General features: G+C 28.6%; 1 protein-coding gene across 1 annotated transcript; it reads left to right on the top strand.

Moving 5' to 3' along the window:
* The first annotated feature begins 10,366 nt into the window (after positions 1-10,366).
* LOC108565796 lies at positions 10,367-24,214 on the top strand. The gene is made up of 3 exons (XM_017925414.1): positions 10,367-10,610; positions 21,369-21,421; positions 23,952-24,214. The coding sequence occupies exons 1-3, from the start codon at positions 10,367-10,369 to the stop codon at positions 24,093-24,095; spliced, it is 441 nt and encodes a 146-aa protein (XP_017780903.1). The 3' UTR covers positions 24,096-24,214.
* Positions 24,215-25,646: the final 1,432 nt, after the last annotated feature.

Genomic DNA, 25,646 nt, shown 5'->3' with positions numbered 1-25,646 from the left:
TCAATTCAACAGAATTTTCAACAAAATTTGACATTTTATTAGAACAGCGGGCGTTACTTATCTTTTTTATGAAATTCTGTTTTTTTTTCTCTGAATTATCTTTGATATTTTCCAAATTATTTGCACGTGCATACCATATTTTTGGACGAAGGTAGTATTATTTACTGTGTTTAAAATGAATGATGTCTGACGTGTCAACTGAATAAATTTAATTTGGCGCAGATGTAAGAGAAAAACAAATAATAATTACATGTAAGTAATGCACATGGGGTGAGGTCGGAGGTAAATTATGCGTGTACATAGGTTTAGGGTTAATAATATCGTGAACCTCTACCACCCCAAATTCGATCCATTCGGCAACAGCACTTAATGACAATATTCCTCGATGGAAACCATTCGATACGAACCATCATTACACACGTACGTGCATTTCTTTTCCCCCACAGTATTTCAGACGTAATAAAAGTAATAATATTTTGATATCGATGGGCGAGGGTTGTTGAAATTTCATCTGCGAATGCCGCTCCACCCTCGCACTTTGTTTCTGCCGTGTTTCCACCGAGGGAAGAACAAGACCAACGTATAAAAAGAGGGGCGAGGGAGGACGGCGGTTGAAGATAGCATCCGAAGATCCAGTGGCACAATAATGTACGCCGGATTGCGCGTTTCCATCCCATTAACCCAAATATACCGGAAAATTGCGTCTCGTATTAACGCGCTCCAGCGATTATCTCTTCCACCCCTCGTCACCATAGGAATAAATACAATATTGGAGAACGGAGAGAGGCCACCCATCAACAAAAACTCTTAAGCAAACAGTTTCGTTTCGGAAGCCACTGCTGCGGGCAAGAGGAATGAAGAAGTGAAGAGGCGAGAGGCGAATACATGAAGAGAAGATGAAAGAAGAAGAAAAAAAGTACAGGTTTTCTCGAGTGGGTTCCTTCCACTCCGTGCCTCGAGTGGCCACTTGGCAAGAAGAGGAAATCCGAACGAGATAACTTTAAAGGTTTATGTTTCTTTTCCAACGAAATTGATATGTATTACAAAATGATTTCGCCTCCTCCAATTTCATCAGTCATAATAGTTTAACTCGGAATTATTGCTACTTATAAATTGTTGAAAAGTATTATTGTATTTTGATAAATTAATATAAACAAATTAGTATAACAAATTTATAGAAATCTTTTAAAAATCTCGGTTACAAATTCATTTAATTTAACTAAAGAATTGCAACAGCATAAGTACTCACGATTTTGATAAGAGCGTTTCTAATTTTCTTTTCAGGAAAATCCGGTGTTGAAATATGCAATACTTAAATATGCCAATCAAAGAATTATTTTTTATAAATTAATAAAATATATTTAACAAAAATGTTAATTTCTAATAATATTTAAGGATTTTTACCAGTTAAAATATGAAACAATATTTTCATTGAAAAAATAAAAAATAGCAAATTATTTATGTTAATTCTAAGTATATATAAAGAAATTTAAAATATATCAGTGAATATTCTTTTACAATAAAGTAAATATTTGCTATGGTAAAAAGGTACTACCGAATAGAATTATTTGTAAATAGATTTAAGCTAAAGGATAATTAATATGCTATTATATATAGTTCTTGATGACGAGAATCAACATTTTAATTATACATCAAAATTGAGCAAAATAAAAATAAATTGTAGAATATTGTTACACAAAATTATTGTCATACACAAATGGTAGTTTAATACAGGTTTCAATCAGTCCAGGATTTTGCAAAAATTGATTATCCTAACAATGCGAAATATTGTTTTATGTTCATAAGTATTTTTGTATTCACAATCAAATGCTAAAAAATGGAATGGAAACTAACGAAAACTTGTTTCATGCTGACAAGAAACGGGATTACTTATTCCAGTGATAACAACAAGTAAAAAAAAATGGTAAAGAATTTTCGCTTTCCTTTTGCGTAATTAACTCTTACAAATACGTTTCGAGATGGTGTCTGTCGTTGCAAAAATCTTATCTACTTGGTGTAGATAAAAAAGGTAGACAGTTTCCTGAATTGCATCGTTTAGATATCAAGCGCGAATGGATGGAGGCACAAAGTTTGCGTAAAACTTTTCGGGCGAAGAAGGCACAATTGATTCCCTCAAACTCTTGCAGTGAAGAGAAGACAAGAAAAGAGAGAGAAAAATACTGCGACGCAAAACATTTATCTAAGAGGGAAGTACGTAAGAACAACTTTGCAAGTTTGTAAAACAGATGTAATTCAATTGGGATTTCATTTCGTTACAACAAAAATAACATATTTTTTTTTTAAGTTAAAGTTTTAATAAAAGTAAACATATTGAAACTTTATAAACATAAAAATGAATGTTTGGTGTGTTGTATAAAATTATAAACTTATTATAATCAAAACATAATTGTGTTGACAAATGTCATAATTGACATATCTGTCATTGCGATATATCTGTCAGTTGTACCAACTACTGAATTAACTTGGTTAACTTGGTATATTGGTTATCGTTGATAATCTTTTCATACATACATTTAGTTAATATCTTAGTAGAAATGAAGGAAAATTCTGTGAAAAAATGGCATATGAAACATTCTCTTCGAAGAAATTTTCTGCAAGTTCTTTTTGCTGTTATGTAGATGACATGGAAATGATCTAAATATATTAGAACTCAATATAATGAAAATGAAAAGGCAATGATCAAGGGATAAAATTGGATGGTGCAAAATTCCCTATTCATTGGCAGGAGGAGAAGAAAAAAAAGAAAATATGGAAGTCGTATTGAAATGACATCAGAAATGCAATACACATCGAGAAGTTGCGGTGAATTTTAATATGTATGGGATGTGTGGTATTACAAGACGAAAGAGAACTGGGGAGGTCCCTTTTTGGAAACTCGAGTTTTCTTTTTGGCTTAAGAACTTACAAGGGAGTCGCGAAGGAGGAAAAGGATGAGGTGGAAGAGAAGGAGGACGGTGTTAGTACGAATGAATGGCAGCTAAACCATCGATTTTTCTTCTACACGTCGAAAGTCTGCAGGGATAAAGGCTTTTTTTTGGGAGTTGAATAATGCAGGGCACGTAGGTTGTGTGTGCACCGAATACAGGGGGGACGACGATCCGAAAATGGGGAAACCGGAGGCTGCACTTTTGCACTCATTCCGCATCCAAATTTAGAAACACACCGTCTCTCCGCATCGCATTTATATATTCCAACATCTCCGTGCCTTTTTCTTAATTTCTCGATCTTTTCCCGTCCTCCCAACTCCTCTAAATTTAGCATTATAATAGTGGGAATAATGTTATGCGAATGGAGTTCGACCCTTAATTCTCACATATTTTTGGGACCTTTCAACGGTTTAGGTCTAATTACCGAACCCCCATTTTCCACCACTAAAAATAATTTTAATTAGGTTTCTATGTTGATGCTAATTTACTACTTCGGTCTTTCCTTTTTTTAGAAGTTTTAAATTAACTATTTTCAAAAGAAAATATTTTTGTCAATTATAAATTCTTATATACTTTTTAATTTAGAAAAATATATAATGACAGATTGTTATAGATAATTCCTCTATTTCACAATCATACTAATTAATTTTACATAAACAAAATCAGAAATTACATTTTTTAAACAAATATAGTTATTTTTTTTCAATGCTTTTTTTTAAATTTGAAATTATATAAAGCTACGAGGATTAGAATTTATATGAAACACAACATTTTTAGTAGATAGAAACAAAAATAAAATGTATGACGAATTTACAAAATACGGAATGACTTACGTCGTTGGCCTTTTTTACTATTTTTACCGCGAATAAATATTGTTTTCTGTCAAAAAATGTGGAAACAGCTGTGCTGCCATCTGTAGCAAACTTAATTAATATATGTCACTTCAGTTATTTATGATTTCTGCCGTGACTGCAAGTATTTTTTCAAAATTTGTATACTTGACATATCCACTACGCGCGACTACACAAGTTACTTTGTAAGTAGTGTAAATATATAATCATACAATTATTCCAATAAAATGAATCATTCTGATATAACAAAATCCATATATTTTTATGTAATTGGAAAATTACTTTGGAAATCTGATGTTTTTTTTACTTCTTTTCATTTTTTAATAGCAAAAAGTAAAGGATTTAAAACAGGTTTTGATGTTTTCTGTAGCAAACATAATTTTGATATTGTTAAAAACATATTTTTTTTAAGTATTTTTATTGTTAATAACGAAATTTGTTTATTATAAAATTCTCTTGGTTTATAATACATTTTTTGTTGATTATAATATTACTAGCTGATTGAACATGCTTATGTTTTCATCATTCAAATTTCGTCGTAAGTTATTTTTAGTTCGTTCCCTACTGTGCTTTAAATAATTCTTTAAATCGTTTCCCTAATGTACAGAGTTGTCTTCGTGTTTTATCGTAACTAGGGAGCGTGCTGTAATCCGAACCCAGATGCATCTTATTTAATTACGTGTTACTTTTCTTCACACATAAATTACTAGTCCTAATATTACAACCTTTTTTCATCAGTTTTACTTCAGTTTCAAGTTAATTAAAGAATACTTTTATTTTCTTTAATTAACTTATGGATAATACAGATATAACAATAACTTCATTAATATTGCACATTTTAAATTATTATTATTATTGAAATTTGATGTTTCTTCATAGCTTTTTTATTTATTTGTTTTATTATATTATAATAGATCATCGTACATTAATTTTTATTTGGTCCAAATGTTTATTATTTAACGTTAATGTTAGTTATATAATTTTACACAAGATGGCGTATTTATAATTAATTTAGTGTGCGAGATATTGCTAAAGTCTAATTACTTATATTTCAAGAAACTGATTCTTCTTTTGACTACCATTTGTTTATATTATTATAAAGTTCACAATTTATCGAAAGATGGCGTAATTATATTTTGTTGGAATTGCCATAATTTATTTATTTTTAAATATATTTCTTGAGGAGTCTAGAAGTTTAATAAGAAATAGATTCCCGGGCGGAAAGACCTCGATCGATAGCCCTTTGGCCAGCCTATTGATATATATTTTTATTATATGTTAAAATTTATTTATGTATAAATTGTACTTTTTTTTATTTCTTCTTCTTCTTATGTATTAATGTTTGGCCAATAAATTATTATTATTTTTTTTTTAAGAAATAGAACAAAATTTCTGTTGTAACTTCATACATTTGCATAAAGTATATATAAAAAAAATGTAAGTAAATATAACTTTTCTTAAATCGATTAGAAATAGTTGTAATATAGTAAAGTAGTTGTTTTTCCAGATGGTAATAATTTGCTAAATCACATGTGTTGACGTATGTCTACTAACAAGAGATTTGTGTAAGCTCGATATACGCTTTGTACATTACGTGTTGCTGTACCTACACTATCGCAATGCCTATCAATCACATTGTTCTGACATGCGGCTGTACAATTCAACAATTCTATTATGCCCGAAATCGGAAGTGTTTTGTCGCCAAATTCATTGTGTGTCGTTGTTTTTTTTTTCGATTGTGTCCATTCAATCATTCCAATGCACGCTATTATAGTTATATAATTAATAGGTTCATTCATCTACCATAATCGATAATGTCAGTCTATTACGTTTAATTTGTTTCATACAATATTGATGAGGGCTATTTAAAATGAATGAATAGTGTTTCGAATTACTAAACAACTGAATGTAATAAAAAAAAAACGCATTTTTGCTTTGTGCAACGTACATCGTTTTTACGCATTTGAAATTATGTGTAATTAAAAGAACATTGTTATTTTATTTATGTTTTTATAATTAGCTCTGTTTGAACATGGAGTAATTAATTCTCGATTAATTGTGAATGAATTTTACTACTTGGAAATATATTTACATTGTAATTTCAGCATGTGAGGCCTTGATAAATATTGAATCACTATAGTACGGTTTGAAACTTTCAATACAAACTAAATTTTAATTGAACAAAATAAACATACATTCTATACATTATTTTTGTAAACATAAATATAAGTATTTTCCACTTTTTATGCGGTTTATTTTTATTTTATTTATTTCCTCAAGGAATGAGATTTCCCGGACTAGTTTTACTACATTTGCAGCATTTAGCTTGACTTGTAATATTTTGAAGAAATAAAATTGTTTATAAAAATGTTTATGCTGCTTTTTTTCAAAACCAAAACTAATAAATGAATAATAATGAAATTTTATTGTAAAAGCTGTTAGTACTTCTACATCGAGTTGATATTTTGATATATTTCATGATGAAAGTAAAATTTGCATTTTAAGTATTATTGATCACAATTTGTTATTTCTCGAATTACATTGATCAATTTTTCTAGATACATGTATTGAATATTTTCAAATATTAATATTGAAATAGAAAATGAAAATTTTGTTGCATTTATGGGAAAATTTATAAAAAAAATCTTAAATCCTGGAAAAAAAAATCATAGAAAACAATGTAATAATTATTTTTGTTGTTATGTTTTGTATAAGTGATTCCATTTGTTCTTTGGTGCAATGCTTTCCATAGAACATGGGCCGGGGAACTTTTTTACCTAATACCTTTCGATTTGAAAACATGAAAATCATAAATTAATTAAATTCCAATGTTTTATTGAATCTATTTTTGCAAATAGTACAATTAAAAATTTAAAAAGTATTGTTTAATAAGATGAAGTGGAACTGCACTTTGTCATCAATTCATTCAAGTTTATAATATTTTAATTATCCCAGGAATTTTTACCCCACCTGGGGTAATTTACCTCGGTTCGCTGACCTTTGCATTATATGGTGCGATGTTCCTTAGGTTAAATACTTTTCCTTGAAATAGACAATAATATTGTTACTTATTGAATCATTTTCACATCCTAATACTTGATGAAGACAATTTTCTTAATGATTGAAATTTGGAATTATTATTGTCTATTTCACTTCCACAAAGCACACTTGTACTAGGAAAAGCTTTAATTTAATATTATTAATGATAATATTTACAGTAATTTTTATAATATTTTGTGAATATGAACTTTTTATATCTTAAAAGTTAAATTTCTCAAGTAATTAGTTTAATTATTGTTTTATTTTCAGTAATTATTAAAAACTAATTTACTTTAATCAAATATAAAGATAATTTAAAAGAAACATAAAGCTGAACAAACATAATAAGTTTCATAAAAACACGATTAATTAAGATTAATTTGATTAATGCTTTCATGCAATAGGCACATTTATTACGAAAAGTAATTATGTCACCAAAAAAAACCGGTACTTTATATGGTAGAAAACTTATTGCCGTTTCCGTTGTGTTTGCAAGAAAAGCCTTTATATTCCATTATTTCGATTGGAGCTTTTTATAGGTTTCCACCGAGACATTTCCCCTCTCACGCAGAGCGTCGATGCAAAGGTGGATAAGCCTCTGCAGTCCTTTTTCTGTTCTGTTCTTTTCTTTTTTTTTGCTGTTGCTGCTAATTAATGACCATTTTGTCGTTTCCTCTGTTATGCATCAATTTATAAATTGAAGGCTATTCGTTTCACGTGCATCGCGAAGGCACACGATGACAGCCAACTGCAGATAAATCGGGAGTCCCCCACGGTTAAATTTAGCCCTGGTGAAGAGGGAAATAGAGAGAGAGAGAGATAGACGTGCCTTTATAAATGCTGATTAAAATTGAACAGCTGGACCTGTTCTGTTTATTTTTATCGTTTCCTCTCTGGAGACCAAGTACATGCATCTTTTCATATCCCTCGCGCTCATCAAACGTGACATGTATAGTTTTTTTTCACATTTAGCCTTTTGTACAGGCATAAAACTAACTGAAAATATTCATATAGAGTTTAGGTTACAAGAGTGGCCGTTAAATTGTTTTAGTTGACACATTAAATATCCTAAAGCCACTTAAACAGTGATCAAATCCAAACATTAACTTTATGATGTATATAAAACAATTAATTAATTATATTCAATGAATTTTACATATTTATTACATATTTAATTGGAAAATATATGTAAAAATTAAAAGAAAATGTATTTCCTGGTTATATTTTGTAAAAATATGTCAGTAAAATTTATATTTCATTTATCATACATTTACGAGCTTTACTACTTCTACCATTTCCTTACTACCTGAACTATTGTATGCACTTGTGCTTTTCAGTCACAGGTAATTTACCACCACCGTTTGCTTCCCCTAGCACATATATTTCTAACAACTACTTACATAGATATATCTCCGCAACTTTTACAACTAATCGACTACTTAAAACTAATGTGCGAAAATACGATTTATGACGACAATACTCATAAAATAAATCAAGCCTATTTATACTTACTATTCGATGCACAGTAGAACCATTTACCGTAATTATTATTTTTTCTGCTAATTTACATTGACATTGACGTATCCCAGAATTTTAAACTATATTTTTGAATTTTCAATTAATTACGCGAGAAAAATAATAACTAGAAAAGTTTGAAATCTGTAAAGAAAATAGTAAAAATTTTAACGAAAATTTATCGGAAAGTGATTAAACAAAATAATCAGAAAGTATAGAAGAATTCAATGAAATGAAACATTTCTTTATGCTGTTGTGTTCTCCAAGTATTGAATAATGACTTTTCAGAAAGGTACTAAAATAAATAAATAGATATGCAGCAAAGAAAGTAGTCTTTTCGCTATGAACGCCACTGATTTTGACTCAGTATAATTTATTTTGTAAAGTATGCATAATTTATGTTACAATATCACGTATTATTCTAATTGCTTCAAGAATTATTAAAATATGTATAAGAAATGTATTGGCGTTTAAAGCAAACCGATTTGTGCCGTTTTTGACGTGTTAAAAAAGCCCATTTACTATATGTGACTTTGCGTAACACTTTTTTATTTGACAAACATATAATTATATAGGATTATATACAATATCTTTAAAATCGTGACTATCGCCTGTATCATAAAAACTTATACGAAAAGTGACAGATTCAAATCTCACCAACAATAAAATTTTGGGGGTCAATAAGCACCGAACGGGTCAACAGTTTTATATTAATAACATTTCATATAAATCTCGTAGAAAATCTGTAGAACTTCAAAAATGATTAGAAATGTTGTATTACGAATTCAAGTTTGTATATTTTTGAAGACTTTAATGTCATGCCTAGGACTGTTTCGGCATTGCTGAAAAAATAATGAATATTTATGTCCTAAGTTCACTATTAACCAAAAATCCAAAAATATATAACATCATTATTTTATAATTTTTTTTCAGAACTTTTCAGAAATAATTATTTATTACCACTTGTAAATCAACTAACGTTCATTAGATTATGTAAATCGTGTATTGTAAAAAAAAAGTAAAGAAAAAAAGCATATTTTTTCATAACTACATAAAAATTTACATTAACCGAAAATGGATCCAATAAAAATTGTCAATTGAAATTTGGACAAAAATTTGAAAATAATAATAATATTTTTTTAACATTCACACATTTTTATTTGCACTAATAGTCTATTGTCCAAAAACATCTAAGTCTTTCTACTTACATTTTTTTAAAAAAGATTAATGAATTAATATAATAGATTTTTAAAAGTGAAATATATTTATTAAATTATTTACTTCTAATATTTTTATTAATATTTAGTTACATAAGTATGTAAAGAATAAATATGAATGAAATATTACTATTTAAAACAAATTTTATTGAAAGTAATAAACTTACATAATGATGCTGCAATTTGTATGTGGATCTAAAATATCTTGCAATCTTATAAGGACAACTCTGATAAATTGCATTGTTCGGTGTGATCGATGCAGAAGTTAATATTTGCCCAAAAGCGGCGATCAAGATTTCGGTGGCCAGAAAAATTCGACGACCAATTAACCGCTTTCGGATTGTAAGTCACGAAGAGCGGATTTATGCGCTGGGAATTTCCCGTTTTTGTCCACCATTCTCACGTCCTCCTCTCATCCACCATATAAGGTGGACTTGGACTCAACCATCGACATCGCGCAAAAATGCCGATACTCGCACATCTCTCCTCCACCCTTTCCTCCATTCTCTCACCCTTTCCACGTTCGACGTAATTCAATATTGCGCTTAATGGGAAATAAGGAAGACAAAGTACAAGAAAAAGAAGGGTGTGCATTCTCTCCATTGGAGATCATTAATCCTAGTCCGCACAATGGAGCCGGGGATTCGGCACAATTGCAACAAGCGTAATTAGTTTAGGACTAATAACATTTTACATTTACTTACTCTATCCGTTCTGTTTCTCTTATTTTGTTACACTCGGTCTCTCCCCTATAGTTCCGAGATAATTACACCACTTGGATGCTTTAATTGTCGTAATGTTGCGTTTCTTGGCTCCGCTCCAAGAAACTTATTTGCGTACCATTTCATATTTTACATTTGCTGTTCCGTTTAATTCATTGCATCTGATTCCTGCTCTCAATTTATTCCTGTTCTATTTGCAGATTTACACCGATTGGGCCAATCACTATCTGGAGAAGGCGAGGAGCAAGAAGAGGGTCAGCTCTTTGGCCACGGACTGCAGTGACGGCGTTCTGTTGGCCGAAGTCATCGAATCCGTCAGTAAGTATATAACACAATTTAAATACAAAAAAACAAATCATAGAAGATCGTCGTAATCAATTTTCGGTTATAACGAAATGTTTTCAACAAATTGAAATAATATTACATTTTTGTTGTTTTAATAGATTTTATCATCAGTGTATAACAAACTTTTGCATTAGTACCATCGAAACTCTTCAACTTCTAATTCTTCCTATTAACAACTAGTGACAAAACTCATACTTACCTTTTAATTGCTTAGCAAGATTTGATGCTCAAGAATATCAAGAATTCCTTCATCTCGCAATACGCTGCAAAAAAAAATCAAGAAACACTGTACTAAATAATATAATTTAAGAAAACTAAACCATAATATTATAATATTAAAAATAATTATAATAGTAAAAATTTTATGGAAATATTTGTATAATATACAAATTCTATTTTGAAACATTAATTTAAAAAAAAATGACCTAAGTCTTTTATGAACAAATAATTGTATAATAAAATAAAACAAAATAGTCGCTACTTGACAAGTAACTTGTATACAATTTCAATAAATGTTGGCGGAAGCATCAATATTTGCTACATAACATTTGTTTGTTATTTTAATTACTTACATCGTTATTTCCAATAACTACTTGACAAATTACTTAACAAGTATTGCATAGTCATAGCTTTCCATCGAATATTTTATTTTTGATAGTTAAAGAACTTATGATGAGGATAGTACTTGAATTGATGCTTAACATAACATTTACCGTCTCAAAGGCGGCTTCAATCAGTACACATGGAAAATTTTAAAAAATAGGACAAAATATTATTTATACATAAATCATTGTACGCCACTTTTTATAAGCTTTTAGTTCCTCGATTAGTCCTGGTGATTACCTGGACTATGCAAACTAAATTGTTGCTCAAAGAACTTTATATTTATAATTATAAATTATATAATATCGTATTATAATAAGTATGAACTTACCTTCTAATTTCTTAATAAGAATATCAAGAGATTCTTCATTCCTTCAGCTGCGTTTTTATTACATCCTCCTCTGTTCTCACTTCTTATCCATCTCCAATGAATTGTATGAAATACATCCATTTCAATTATTTACTCATCTTCAAAGACTTTCTTTTGGCTTTAATCTTAGGCGATGAACCTGATCATTCTCCCAAATATTCAATGGCCTATTAATTTTATGCTATTTTACAAAAAGTAGTGAAATAAAATAAAAGTAACTGTTTTAATCTGCTTTAAATTGAAAAAAAAAAATCATTTTTGCGCTTTCGAAATTTAAGCAACACGTGTTGATGTAAATTCATTTAATGTTTTGATTCGCTACAATAAAACCAATTGATATTTGACATTTTCACTGATCTAAATATAATTGTCACAATTACCTGACCAAATAGGGCAAAATCCTGTAACTTGTGAACTAAACGTCAGATTGCCATGGAATTTTGACAGGTACTTGGTACTTCCTAAAAATTATATGGATTTGTCAATAGTCATCATCTATCTATATGTTATCTGGAAGACGGCAGCCAACCAACAAATTACAGAAGAATATAATGGTAAAAACTTCGATTGGGAAGTTCACCAAAAATATAAATGTCTACCGAAATTAGATTTAATTAATGTTCACAGGAATAAGATTGTAAATTAAATATATTATGACATAATAAAAAAAATCTATATTCTATCCTACGAACTTATTGAGAGTAGTGTTACGATGTGATTCAACAATTGGTTTCTGATCAAATATCACATGGATGTGGAGATAAATTATTTTAATCTCAATATCCTTTGTTCCTAATAGTTCATTATTATTAGTTAACTTTTTCTAGCAAACCAACAATATTCTCTACATTTCTCCTAGTCCAGCTAATATAGATCGAATGGTTCTTGATTAATTCATTTTAGTAGAAATAAAATAATTTGTTTTACAAATATCTGAAAATTCACTACAATGATTCTTGATTAATTTCACAAAGTTACTGGAAATCCATTAAAAATCCATTGGGTATTAGAGATAATAGTAACCAAAATTTATTTGTATACGTGTTTTATAAAAAAAAATATAACAATTTAGTAATATACCCTATCATTTCAGGTATTTTACATGAATTATTATATTATAGACAAATTCTTAGTATTGTTCAAAGTATTCATTAAGAAATTACTTTAAGGAAAATGGTGTAAAATGTTGGCCTAATTTATATTATGTAATTTCTAATTACATCATTAGAAGTTGTCAAGAACACAAAGATAAAGTTTTGTAAAATATAAATTAAATCACTTCACTTTTTCAGGTACTATAAGCAATGTATTTTATGGCAGAAGTATATTTTATTTGATATACTGAAACTGAAATCAAGTATATTTACATTCTTTTTTAATTTTATTCTGAGTATTATTACCTACTCTATTGAAGAGTACATTGCCAACATTAATTGTTATCTCATAGATTTTATACAGTTTTTCTAAATCAGTTAAAAGTTAAAATGAGCTATGACATATAATTTTTTTTTTTCATTTCATATAATTCATATTTTTTTAAATAGTTCAACAGTATAAAGGGAAGTTTTTTATAATTTATTTTTATTTTATGAATTAAAATTCAGTTTGTTTTTTAATGTGTGAATTCGCACTTAGTGAGTTTATCATAGTTACGGTAATATATGCAACCCAATATACATATACTTCGTTTCACTACAATCTTTACACATATCTTTCTACTTAATCTTATAACTTGTATACCTAGTATGATTTATATAACTACTAAATATAATGAATCAAATCATTTCATTGATAAAACACAATTAGTTAATTGAGTTTTCAGATTGGTTTTACAAAGTACAAATGAATTCGTCGTTAATTTCGTTTTCTGAATTTTAAATGCATCATGATGGGGAGAAGATTACTTCAGACTGCAATACCTCAAGGTGGAACTGGAGAAAATTAATTGGAAGCGTGGCATGAATAATGAATGGCGATCGTAATTTATTCGTTTCGCAAATTTAATGATAGGAACAGCGAGTGAAAAAAAAAGAAATATATATAGAAAATAATGTGAATGCGAATTAATTTCATGATATTTAGATGATTTAATTGAATAGTGATTACATGGATAATCAATGATTCTGATTAATTTTATAATAATCCGGTTTTAATTTACATTCACTAATTGATTCTGTTTAATTCCTTTCTAATTATTTTAATTGTTCATTATTTTTTTATTATAGAAAGGAACAATAAAAAAATCTTTAGAGATTAGTTTTAAAATTGATTTACAAACTGAATTATTAAAAAAAATAACATTATAATAATACAAAAAAATATAAATAAAAATGAATATATAATTAAAAAATTAAAAATAACAAATGTTTTTAGTTTGCAATTAATCTATATGAAAAATACTAAATTTTACAATTAACAAGAAAGAAAACTACAAAATTAACTACAACAAAATTTCAAGTTATTACTAGAAATATATCATCAAATACACAATCAGTATTTAAAGTTCGACTTACGAACTAGTTCAGTTCCAAAGGGTTGTTCGTAAGTTGAATTTGTTTGTAAGAAGGAATTTTAAAAATTTCAAAATATACTTATCTTACCACACTTTTCCATAGTTTTTATTTTTATATATTTTAAATTTCGTATTACTGATTGCATACATTTGAAAAAATAGATTAAAATAAACAAAATACTTACTTACAAAACTTTTTTAATGAAGAAATCACAATTATTTAATAAAAAAACGACAATAGAAATAAATGCAACAAAACAGGTAGTACATCAAAACTATTATATTTTATTAAAGAAATTATCAGTTTTTGTTTAGAAAGTTAATTTTTTATCACTGTATATCTCCTTGTAACAACTTAGAGCTTTTATAATTTTGTTCGTAAGTCTGGGAGTTCATAAGTCGGGGGATGCCTGTAATTAACATTTTCAGAGTAATACCAATTTATATATACATAAAACGTATATTCTCAGCATATAATAAATATTTTAGTTATATATTTATTTCAATATTATATATTTTTGGTTTGACAGCTGTCACCTAGCTTCAAAACGTTAAAAATAATTACATATAAATACGTTGGATCGCGTAGCAAAATGATCAAGAAACACTGTACAAAATAATGTATTTTAGAAAACTATATTGGAAAGAGTCTCATTTTTCCAAGTTTAAATTGGAAATATTTGTGTTATATTCAAATATTGTCTTTTATGAAGAAATAATTTAAATTGAAATGTAACTTTTATACATCTTCAATAAATGTTGGTGGATGTTTCAATATTTGTTAAATAAAATTTGTCAGTTATTTTCAACAACTACTTGACAAATTACTTAACAAGCTTTCCATCGAATATTTAATTTTTGACAGGTTATATTAGTTAAGCAACTTATGATGAGGACAGTATTTGAATTGATGATTAACATAACATTTACCAACTCAAAACTGGCTTTGATTAGTCCGGATTCATTGTAGAACATTTCAAAACGAACTAATTTTTATTTGAGGACAAAATATTATTTCTTCATAAATCATTGTTTTGTTCCCTTTGCGTTATTTAGTTCCTCGATTAGTCTGGTTTCAAACAATCCGGGATATTGGTAATTACCCGGACTATGCGAGGTAGTGTTGAATTGAAATTGATTTAACAAATGCAATATTATTATTTGAATAGTTGTTCAAAATACTTAATCAATGTTTATAATGATAAATATATGTTTATAAGATCGTAATATAAATTAAGTAGTTATTAATAATTAATTAGTAATCAAAACGTGTGAAATGCAATGTGTGCCTTTTAATCAGCAGTATTTTAGTGCAGTGATTATTGCATGGAAAAATATATGCTTCGTGTAAAGTAGCCTTTAGGGACCGCCGCAATTTATGACGTGAAAGCAATTATATTTAATGTCTAATAAAACTTACATAGCGGAAAGTGAACGTCCGTATATCCAATTTTATTACATCTTTTTTGTTTGTATTTCTTTTAATATAATTTTAAAATTAATTTCCTAAAGTTCACCGAAGGAACTACTCAGGTTTATGCGCTCAAAATCCGATACTAATAAAAAAAATCTGTTTCTGCCTGTTCCAAATTTATTATAAAAAATCGTTTAATATGAATGTTAATCAAAATGTATTTTTGATGGCAATTAAATATTAATAGTAATTAATTGATATAAATTATAAATAATTAACAACAAAAAAATAGTTGTATATACTTATTTTGTTATATTTATTCCTAATAATAATAATTTATTTGCCAAACATCAATACATAAGAAAAAAAAGTACAATTTATACATAAATAATTTCTAACATACAATTAAAAAATAATATATATTAATAGGCCGGCCAAAGGCCTAACATAAATTTAATTATGAAATAATATCAGTATTATAATAATAATATACAAATGAACAACAGAAGAATAAGGGAAAAAAATATATAGAGATGTCGTTTATTTTTTAATAATCGAAGGATGAAGGTTGGAAGGGAGTAGTTGTAAGGTATTATTTTGGGGGAGTTCTGAATAACCGTGGAGGACATAATTGAATGGAATTCGGAGATGATTTCTGGAGAAGGACCCGTTAATTTTAAACGCTCTAAATATTTATTATTGCAAAAATTTCAACATTAATTTAACAAACTTTGGATACAATAAATTGATTTATGATTACTTATTTTGTTCTAAATTAATATTTTATTCCTATTTATTTAACTCATTTTGTCAAGTAGGTAGATTTTTCATGAAATTTTTGAGTAATATCTTTCATTTTTTATTTAAATGCAAATATACATCAAACTTCTCAAAAACATTATTAATTTTTATTGAAGTATTAAAATTGGTATTTCCTTGTAAAGGTTGATTAATATTTAGAAAGAAATGCTCCTATAGTTTACTGTGCATATTATATAGTACAGAGAAAAAATAAAATAACATTGTACACTCTTTAATGCAATAGATTCAATATATTTTTTGGAATCGTAAATATATGAATTAACTAGAAAAATTAGGAAACTAAAATAGGTTAATGCTCTTTTACCCTTTACTTATTCATATTTTATGATATTGCAATAACAATGACGTTAGCAGTGAATTATATGCATACTTCTGCATAGTGAATTATAGAGTACAAAGAAAAAAATAATAACCTCAGGTAAAAATATATTAACATTTTATGATATTACAATAATAATAATGTTAGTATTTTGCCTACCTGTTAAGACGCAACCATAAAATAATAGTAACAAGCTCAGGAAGAATAGATGAAGAAGAGAACGATTAGAATAAAGTTAATGGAGTATGTATAGGTTTTTCCAAGAGCTCAAAAGTCAACAAGTAATTATTGAATATAGATTTAATTTAGATGCAGCGATTGGTGAAGTGAATTATATGCATACTTCTGTATAGTGAATTATAGAGTACAAAGAAAAAAATATTTACCACAGGTAAAAATATATTAACATTTTATGATATTACAACAATAATAATGTTAGTATTTTGCCTACTTGTCATAAAATTATAGCAACAGTAAGATTAAAACAAAATGTTTTTAATCGTTTAATTTCAAGAATATAAGCGAATAATTTGCGTTTTTTTTTATAAGTCAGATATGTGTCATATGTGAATATATTTTGTAACTGCCCTGAATTTAAGCAATGTTTTTTGTTAAATTATTTTCTGCAATAATTGCAGTGGTCATAAAACTTTTTCTCACTACCCTTCGATAATTCAGGTAATAAGATCAATTTTATTATAATTTATTTATGGCACGGGTATAAAATAACTAATTTTACATAGAAATTTTACCCTTCACCACAAGGGGTATTCTCTATGCATATATATATATTCTGTGTTTGAAATGGATCAACATCAGTTTGCATCGAGAAAACATTCCTGTAACATCGTGGATATTTGAAGATTTTAGTACCAACAAAAAAGTATTGCTGAAATGAATTCTTTAGAGATTGCTGAACCTTTTTATTTGAATATGCACTTTCAAACAAGATATATTACCATAGGAGATGAAGTGATTACAGTTTGCTTAGAAAAAATGATGGAGGACGGAATTTATTTAGAGACAACATATATACAAACATGGGTAATTTACCGTCTCATGTCTATTTGCTCTTCCTCGGGATTGTGGACTGTCATTAGCGAATATACAGAAAATTTGGAAGAGGTAGATGATAATAGCAATATGTACGTTCCGGAACAACCTTTACAATGTAACGAGGTTTCCAGCTCAGGCATAGTGGATGAAGAAGATTTACCAGTGGTAAGAATTGTTAATAACTCTATGTACGCTCCGGAAGAACCTTTGCAATGTAATATGGTTTCAGAGTCAGAAATAATGGATGAGGAAGATAACGTAATAGAGTATGTATAAGTTTTCCCGAGCATCTAGATCTTGATCAAAAGTCAAGAAGTATGTATTGAGTAATGAAAAATTTGGAGTTTAGAAGCAGAGTTGGCGTACAATTAATCAAGTTGTATGATTAGTCAATATATTGCGTCGATTGGTGAAATGAATTATAATTAATTATTGAAAATTGTATGTAGAAAACAAAATGGAAATTATGTTATAAAATAAATACTATATATTTACAAAAAGATATTGTTTGATGTTATTTTTATTTTGGAAATTTTTTAACTAAAAATTTGTTATTAATAAATGGAAAAGTATCTATAAAATAATTGACAGATGTCGCTGAAACCGTTTAATATTAAATTATTTCTATCTGCACTTATTTTAAATTTACATATATTTTCTGCTTCCTTGCATATCTGAAATTACTCAATTAGTACGGTTTCATTCAAGGAAAATGTTTATTTAAAATAATAGACATATATCGGTGAAATCGCTTATAGCTATCTTTTAGTAGAAATATTTGAAATAAGTCGATTGGTATAATTTTATTTAAAGGACATTTCATAGACAGTTTACTGTTAAATTCATTCTTTTTACAGAAAAAACTATAATATCTGATAATCAAAATCTTATTTTTGTGCTTCGATCTGAACTACAACTCTATTTTCAGATTTCATGTCCAAAAATACAATGTAAGAGTCTTTAGTGCTGACTTAATTACGTACATCAGTTACGTAATGAAGTCATTACGTACGTAATTAATCACAACCGTCTGAACGAACTAACATATAAATAAATATTCATTTGAACGTACAATGATATCAGTAGAAGCAGTTTCAGCACGGAACATTAAAACATTGTGTCTGGATGTAAACAATCTACTTCCTTGATTCAGGTAAAGTCTTTCCAATTTCAGAAGTGGTTCGCGAGGAGAAAAATGTTGGGAAACACTGCTTTAGAAAATACAGAATTCTTGTTCAAAGTTGTGTTCAAAGAATGTATTATTTCATAAAAAAACATAAAATATCATATAAATATGTATTTTTATTGTGTAATTATTGAGTGATCTTAATTCAATGAAGAATATATTCACGCATTCTACAAATGCATTAATAAAACATATGTTGCTTAAGTCGAACGTTCAACTATTTTTTTTCGTAATCCACGTGGCGCCAATGCAGATCAGGTTCTCTCGTATCTCGGTAACTTTTTCTTCTGATATTGTTTTCATTCTTTTTTAAATTTTAGTATGCATTAAAATGCGACACCATTGTCCGCTTCTACACAATAATAAATTCATCTCGTTTGCCGTCATTAATGTGGCTATGACTAAGATCTTTCACCTCCCATCATCTCCTGTCCTCTCGACCACCACCGTACACTGTACTCTTCTCGTTTCGTAGTCGTAGTCGCGGCTGCTCCTACTTTGCATTTAATTTAATTTTTTCCACTCTTCCCATTTGTGTGCAACCTAATGATAATATTTCGTTCCACGGAACCCGAGCCATTTGAATATTTTAAGGTGCAACCGCCGCCTCCCCCAGACTCTCTTCGCAACCACCGTAGGCTTCACAAACAATGACCAAAATGGAAATGTATGCATGCACGTTTTTCGTATGAATACTCTGTTAATACACGACCACTGCCTTTCTCTTCATTCTTCATTTTGTTTACAAAATACGATGTTGTATTCAATCATACATACTGTTCATCCTTCTAGTCCTTATAACTGTTATAATCCTTTTATTGATATAAATTTCAAATTATATTTACGTTCTTTTAAACTGTTCAACATAATTCGATTATCAAAATTTATTTCTTGTTTCCCAAAGTTACAACAAAATAAATTTATTATATAGACTAGGGGTCGGCAAACTTTTTAGAACAAAGCCTATTATTTTTGTTAGGTGAATGAATTTTCCTTATCCAACATCCCTTAACTCTTTGAAATTCTTAAATTTCTAGGCCCAATACATTTTTAGACAACTGAATCAGACAACTAGGTCAACTGAATCAACATTGGATGGTATGGCCTATTAAGATTCATCCTTTGACATATTTTGATAACTCTTTCCTGGACATTTCCTAGACTCCAGAAGTCCGGTTCCAGAAGGAATTAATTCCAACATTTGTAATTCTCCCGTCATCAACTAAAAACAATTGTCACTATGAGCGACTCCCTAAACTTTTTCGAAACAGGAAATATCTTAAAAAAGGCTCTTTGTTCAAAAAACGTTGCCTACCCATGTCCCAATCTAACATTATCATATAAAACTCTTAATAAATCTTTTGAATTACTTCTTTTTTTTATTCCTAATACGTATAACAAAATTAAACTTAAATGAATGACTTCTAATGTAAAAGTATTAACGTAAACTGGATTACATATAATAGGAATCTACGCGCTTCGGACTAATCATATTATTACTTTCTCTTATTTATCATTTTCTTAATGCGACACTGGAATATACATAGTATCTGCTCATTATTATGTAAGGTTTACAATTAACAATTCATTTTATCTTAAAATCAGGATATATATTATTATATAAATAAATAGTAATAGTGACTAAAATAAAGGTATCGTCTTACATAATTAATAATTCTCATTTTTTTATTTGCTAACTTTTCATTTATTCTATCTACTCGCGCTGTGTATTTTATTTTATACACCACATGTATTACTGTCATACATGATTGTATTAAAACGTTTTTATGTTAACTAATGCTTTTTTATAGAAATTTATTGTAGCTCATGCAAGCACGAAATATTTTAGAATATGTTCCATCGTTTGTCCATAGTTCCAAATGGGTATAATTCTGTTTCTCATACCCAGATAACAAAAACAAGCCTAAGAGTGCTGTGTTAGCATTTCTGTGTTTGTGACATCTGCAGAGCAAGAACGAATGTGCACAAACATAACTTCTTTCTATCTCAGTCGACACAATACTACACCATTTAATAAACACTTTGGGCATAGATTTACATTAAGTGTAATTGATGGGGAAAAGAGAATATTGATGTGGTATCATTTCTTAGAATATTGGTGTACTTTTTACACCGACGTGAGTAGTTAAATATTAAGTACATATAACACGTTTCTTGTAAATATTTAATGAAAAATAAAATATAATGAAATTTTTCATATTAAATTGATTAGAATTGAAAATAATATATTTTGCCTTTCAGAAGAGTAGAACTAGTTGCAATTACTTTAACAATTTTACAAATCAGGATTATTTCTTTAAATGTTTGTAATATATTTTCATAATAAATAATTTTATAAGTAAAAATAAATGTTCCATCCACCCTTTATATACAAGCAATTTATCTAAACAAAAATATACTACAATATTTTCATATTTTAATGTTTCAGCTTGCCAGAAGATACCAGATATAAACAGAAAACCGAAAACTCCGACGCAAATGGTGAGTGAAACGTTTATTTTCTTAACTTGTTTCCGATTTTCTATACGTTTCCGTCAAAAGAACATTCTTTGCGATGCGAATCGACAGCAAAATATTTACCTTCAATAACATCGTTTCACGGTCACATCGATTATCATCGAGCTTATGCAATCAAAAGCAAACGATTTCCTTTTTCCTGGAACGATTTAAATCGCGTGATCCTAGCGGACGCCACCTTTGTTTTGTATTGTTTTTTTTCTTGCAATTAGGTGAACGATGCATGTATTGCATAACTAATTTGTATGCATAGTAGCGGATCGTTTAGCAATGTTTATCGCAGGAAAATCACATGCCATTAGTGAGTAATACTCGATTGCATTTAACGTTCTGAATAGAAACGTCTCAATCAGAGCAACATTTGCTACTGTTGTGCTAAAGGTAATTTACATATTTTTTTTATATTCATTATTCCTTGATATTAATTGCATGATTTAAATGAAATATTTTTTTCTTGATTTTAAAATGAAGACGGAAAAAAAAATTAATGAAACTACAAAATATATATTTAAATAGTAAATATATTCAATAGTCTTCTAAAAATCATTCTACTTGGGTTGTTTATAAAATAACATTTTAAAAGAAAAGTAGAAATCAATTTAAACAAATTATAAAACTCGTTTGGCTATGATTTAGTAGGTATAATGTTAATTTTCTACTTAAATCTGTAGCTTCTTTACTATCTAATATAATATGAAACTTCTTATTTCTATAAAAAAATATACATTTTATAGCTTAATAATCTGGTTATTCATTATTGTCATTACTTTGTTATATTTTATTATACTAATAAAAATTAAGTTCAAAAAAAAGGAGAAGGCAAATATGCTTTAGATAATAAAACGATGAGGGAAATAAAATAAGTTTAGTGAATGTGTTTTGGAGGAAATGGTAAAATATCTTACGATTTATTGTAGATAATTTTGTATTTGAAGAATACATGCAAGGATGTTTCTTAATAATTGTGCAACAAAAATATAAATGATTCTAAATTAGTGATAGTTAATAAGCAGATACTATCTTTGTATTAAGATCTTTACTTCAGTATAGGAATTTGAATAATTTATATCGAAAATTGTTAGATATAAATTAGGTACAGTAAATACAAATTATTATTTATTTAAACGTTTTTATTGGATTTAATTTGGACCCAAAGGTTTTCTTTTTAATCTAATTGTTATATTTATTTTCATTGGAATATGTTGTAATTAATGCTATTAATAACTTATGTAAGAAGGAAATTAAATCTTTGGTGTTATGAATCGAAAAATACGTATTTCATAGTTAATGGTGAAAAATTAGTTAATTTCTTTTTTCTAGATTTTCTATTATAATTACATATGGCACCAATTTATATAACAAATGCATTATTACAAGTGAGCAAAACATATGTTTAGGGTTTGTCGGTTTTTAAAACTTGTTTTTTGAAAACGGGTTTTTCTGAGAAAATTTATGTAATTGGAAAACTAATGTAATGTAAACTATGTAAATTGGAAATTGCTTTTTTCCGACTAAGAAACCGGTTTTTGAGTCTAGACTTAAAATATAAAAATTAATGAATTATTTTAATTATTTACTTAAAAACATAATGATAAATAATGAAAAAAAATGATAAATAAATTGAATTCTTAGGTTTTTAGTTAATTTACAAAATCGACAGAACGTTTATACAAAGACGTCTAACTTATTTTTTTGACTAGCTTCAAAAAGTGAGATCATTAAGTTTTTTTCGACAAATATTATCAAGATTGTATCCAAATTATTCAAAAAGAAATCATAGCATTGCTTTGAAAAAATCAGTTCATAAATGTCTATTGACCTGAATATGTGACTTTGCCATGAATCAACCTACTAAAAAGAAGGATCTTATAGTATTAGAGGGTGCAAGGATAAGAATATAATTGATCATTTAATGCTCTAAAGACGATTAAACCCAAGTGAGTTTCTTATATTTCTAAAAAGAAAAGAATCCGTGTGAGCAATAGAAAATAAGTTCTAAAAATCCCTTTTCTCTATTTTTCTGTGAACATACGAAAACCGGTTTTGTAGAAAAGTTGATATTCGAAAACCGGTTTTTAAAAGTAGGTTTTTGTATAAATCCTACTTGTATTGATGCAGGACTAAACATAACATAAATACTGATAATTAAAGAGTATTTTAGAATTATTTACAATAAAATGTTATATCTGCAATGCAATGCAGAAGGGCCCACGAGTGTGGGGCCTCCGATAACGACCATGCTTGTATACTTGCTTTTCTTGCTATTCCACTTTTTAACAGCAATTTGTTGATAAGTAAACAGTAAGTTTTCAGTTTATAGGAATATAAGTAATTGAAATGAGATAAATATCTGTCAATGGTATCAACAATGAAGTAATTGACATTCATCATAATAATAACAAAGAGTAATCGGTACTTCTGAAGTCTGATATGATGTGTATATTATCAAGCGCAAAGTACGTTTAATACATTTTTTTGTACTTTGATTTCTCAGATGTGGACGATAAACATGTGTCTAAATGCATCTCCAATTACGACAATTTGCTCTGCCCAACATGCGGCACGCCGAAGATGCTGTAAATCTGAAGCAGTCGAATTATGGCTCTTGACCCTCACGACCCGTCCTCCTCTCGTGTAAGTGCGGGAAGCATGATGACCTGACCCTCGCTTCTTGCCTTCTTCTTCCGGGATAGAAACCCAAGCAAATCCCACCCTTCCAAGTGCATCAATTGAATCCAGCATTTTACAATAAAAAAAACACACACACGAAGCAAAAGTGTATTAGCATGCGAGACGACTGTACATTTTCACAAATATGTGTATCTATTGAATGGCGCAAAACGAAAACCGAGCACGAGCTGAATAACTTTAAATAAACGGAAACAAAACGGTCCCTTTCTTTTTATTTCTTTTGCTTTGCGTTCCCATTCTTCGTTCGTGCACTTGCTGCAACCGCATTGTTGTTGATGGTAAACAATTGGTGGGTGGGTGGTTAGGCGGCGGCCCTTCGGTGCGAAAGCAATCGTTAAATTTGATTAAACCAATTGGTTTTTATTGATGGCTGAGGCTTCAATCAAATATAAATTGGAATATGTACATGCTCCATAATCGAATCAACGCTTTCCTATCACGTACACTATATGTATATATATATATATACATATACATAGAGAGGAGAGACACATATATAAATGTGTGTATATAAAAAAAAATCTATTACTATTGCCAGAGCTGCAGCAGTCCTCTATATCTGGATGGAAGGGGCACAATTTCCAAATGGATAAATAAACAAATGACCTGCACCGGTTCGTGTAAATATTTATTGGTGCTATAGTCGTCGGTGTGCTCGTCCATGGTTCATGTAATCCCCGGTTGAACGCTCGAACGGCTTCCTCCTCCTCCTCCACCACTTTTTTGTTTTGTTTTTGGGCATCCAATTTAATCACGGGTTCGCTCATTTGACGATTGTAAATATTCACGTCGAGCGCAGTTAATGCTTAATTTAGGAGCTGATGTAAACATATTTTGGTTCATTAGACCTCTCCACTCGACGCTTAGTCAATTACAATCCGGTCGCTCTTGTATAATGAGTTCGAAGTGTATACCAAAAGACAAGCTGTATCTTAGTTTATTTTATTAATGTTCTTCCTGTTGTTCCTTCTTAATTACACAAAAACACCGAGATGGACTATTTGTGTTATTGTTTAATTATATAATATCCTGTGTTTTCACTGTTTTCTTTTTCAGATTCGGTCCTAATTACTACCCAATTGTATTATTAAGTTATTTAATATTGGATTAGTATTATTAATTTAAATATTTACATTAGCGCTTAGTGTGTGTTTCTATAAGATAAACACTAAACAAAACAAAATCATATTATTATATAGTAAATAGGTAAACTTTGAACGTTCTTAGGATTTGAGTAAATCGCGTTATATTGAATCAGCGTTAATCGAGGTGTTACTGTATATACACTTTTTAATTGCTGTTCTTTGTACAAAATATTGTTTGAATATTTTTATTCTGGAATTTTTAAGGTTAATAGGAACTGGCTTTAGGAATGTTGAATTGAGTTTTCTAGGAAACTAACTACAAGCTTCTTAATTGTACCAAGATTTTATTTAGAGAATGTCGGTCGTGTACGATTAAATGTGATGTATTCTCAATTAGTAATAATGTCAGAGCA

Source organism: Nicrophorus vespilloides, unplaced genomic scaffold (assembly GCF_001412225.1).
Source record: "Nicrophorus vespilloides isolate i.1.1-1 unplaced genomic scaffold, Nicve_v1.0, whole genome shotgun sequence".
Lineage (NCBI taxonomy): Eukaryota > Metazoa > Arthropoda > Insecta > Coleoptera > Silphidae > Nicrophorus > Nicrophorus vespilloides.
This window is presented reverse-complemented; position numbering and strand designations above follow the sequence as displayed.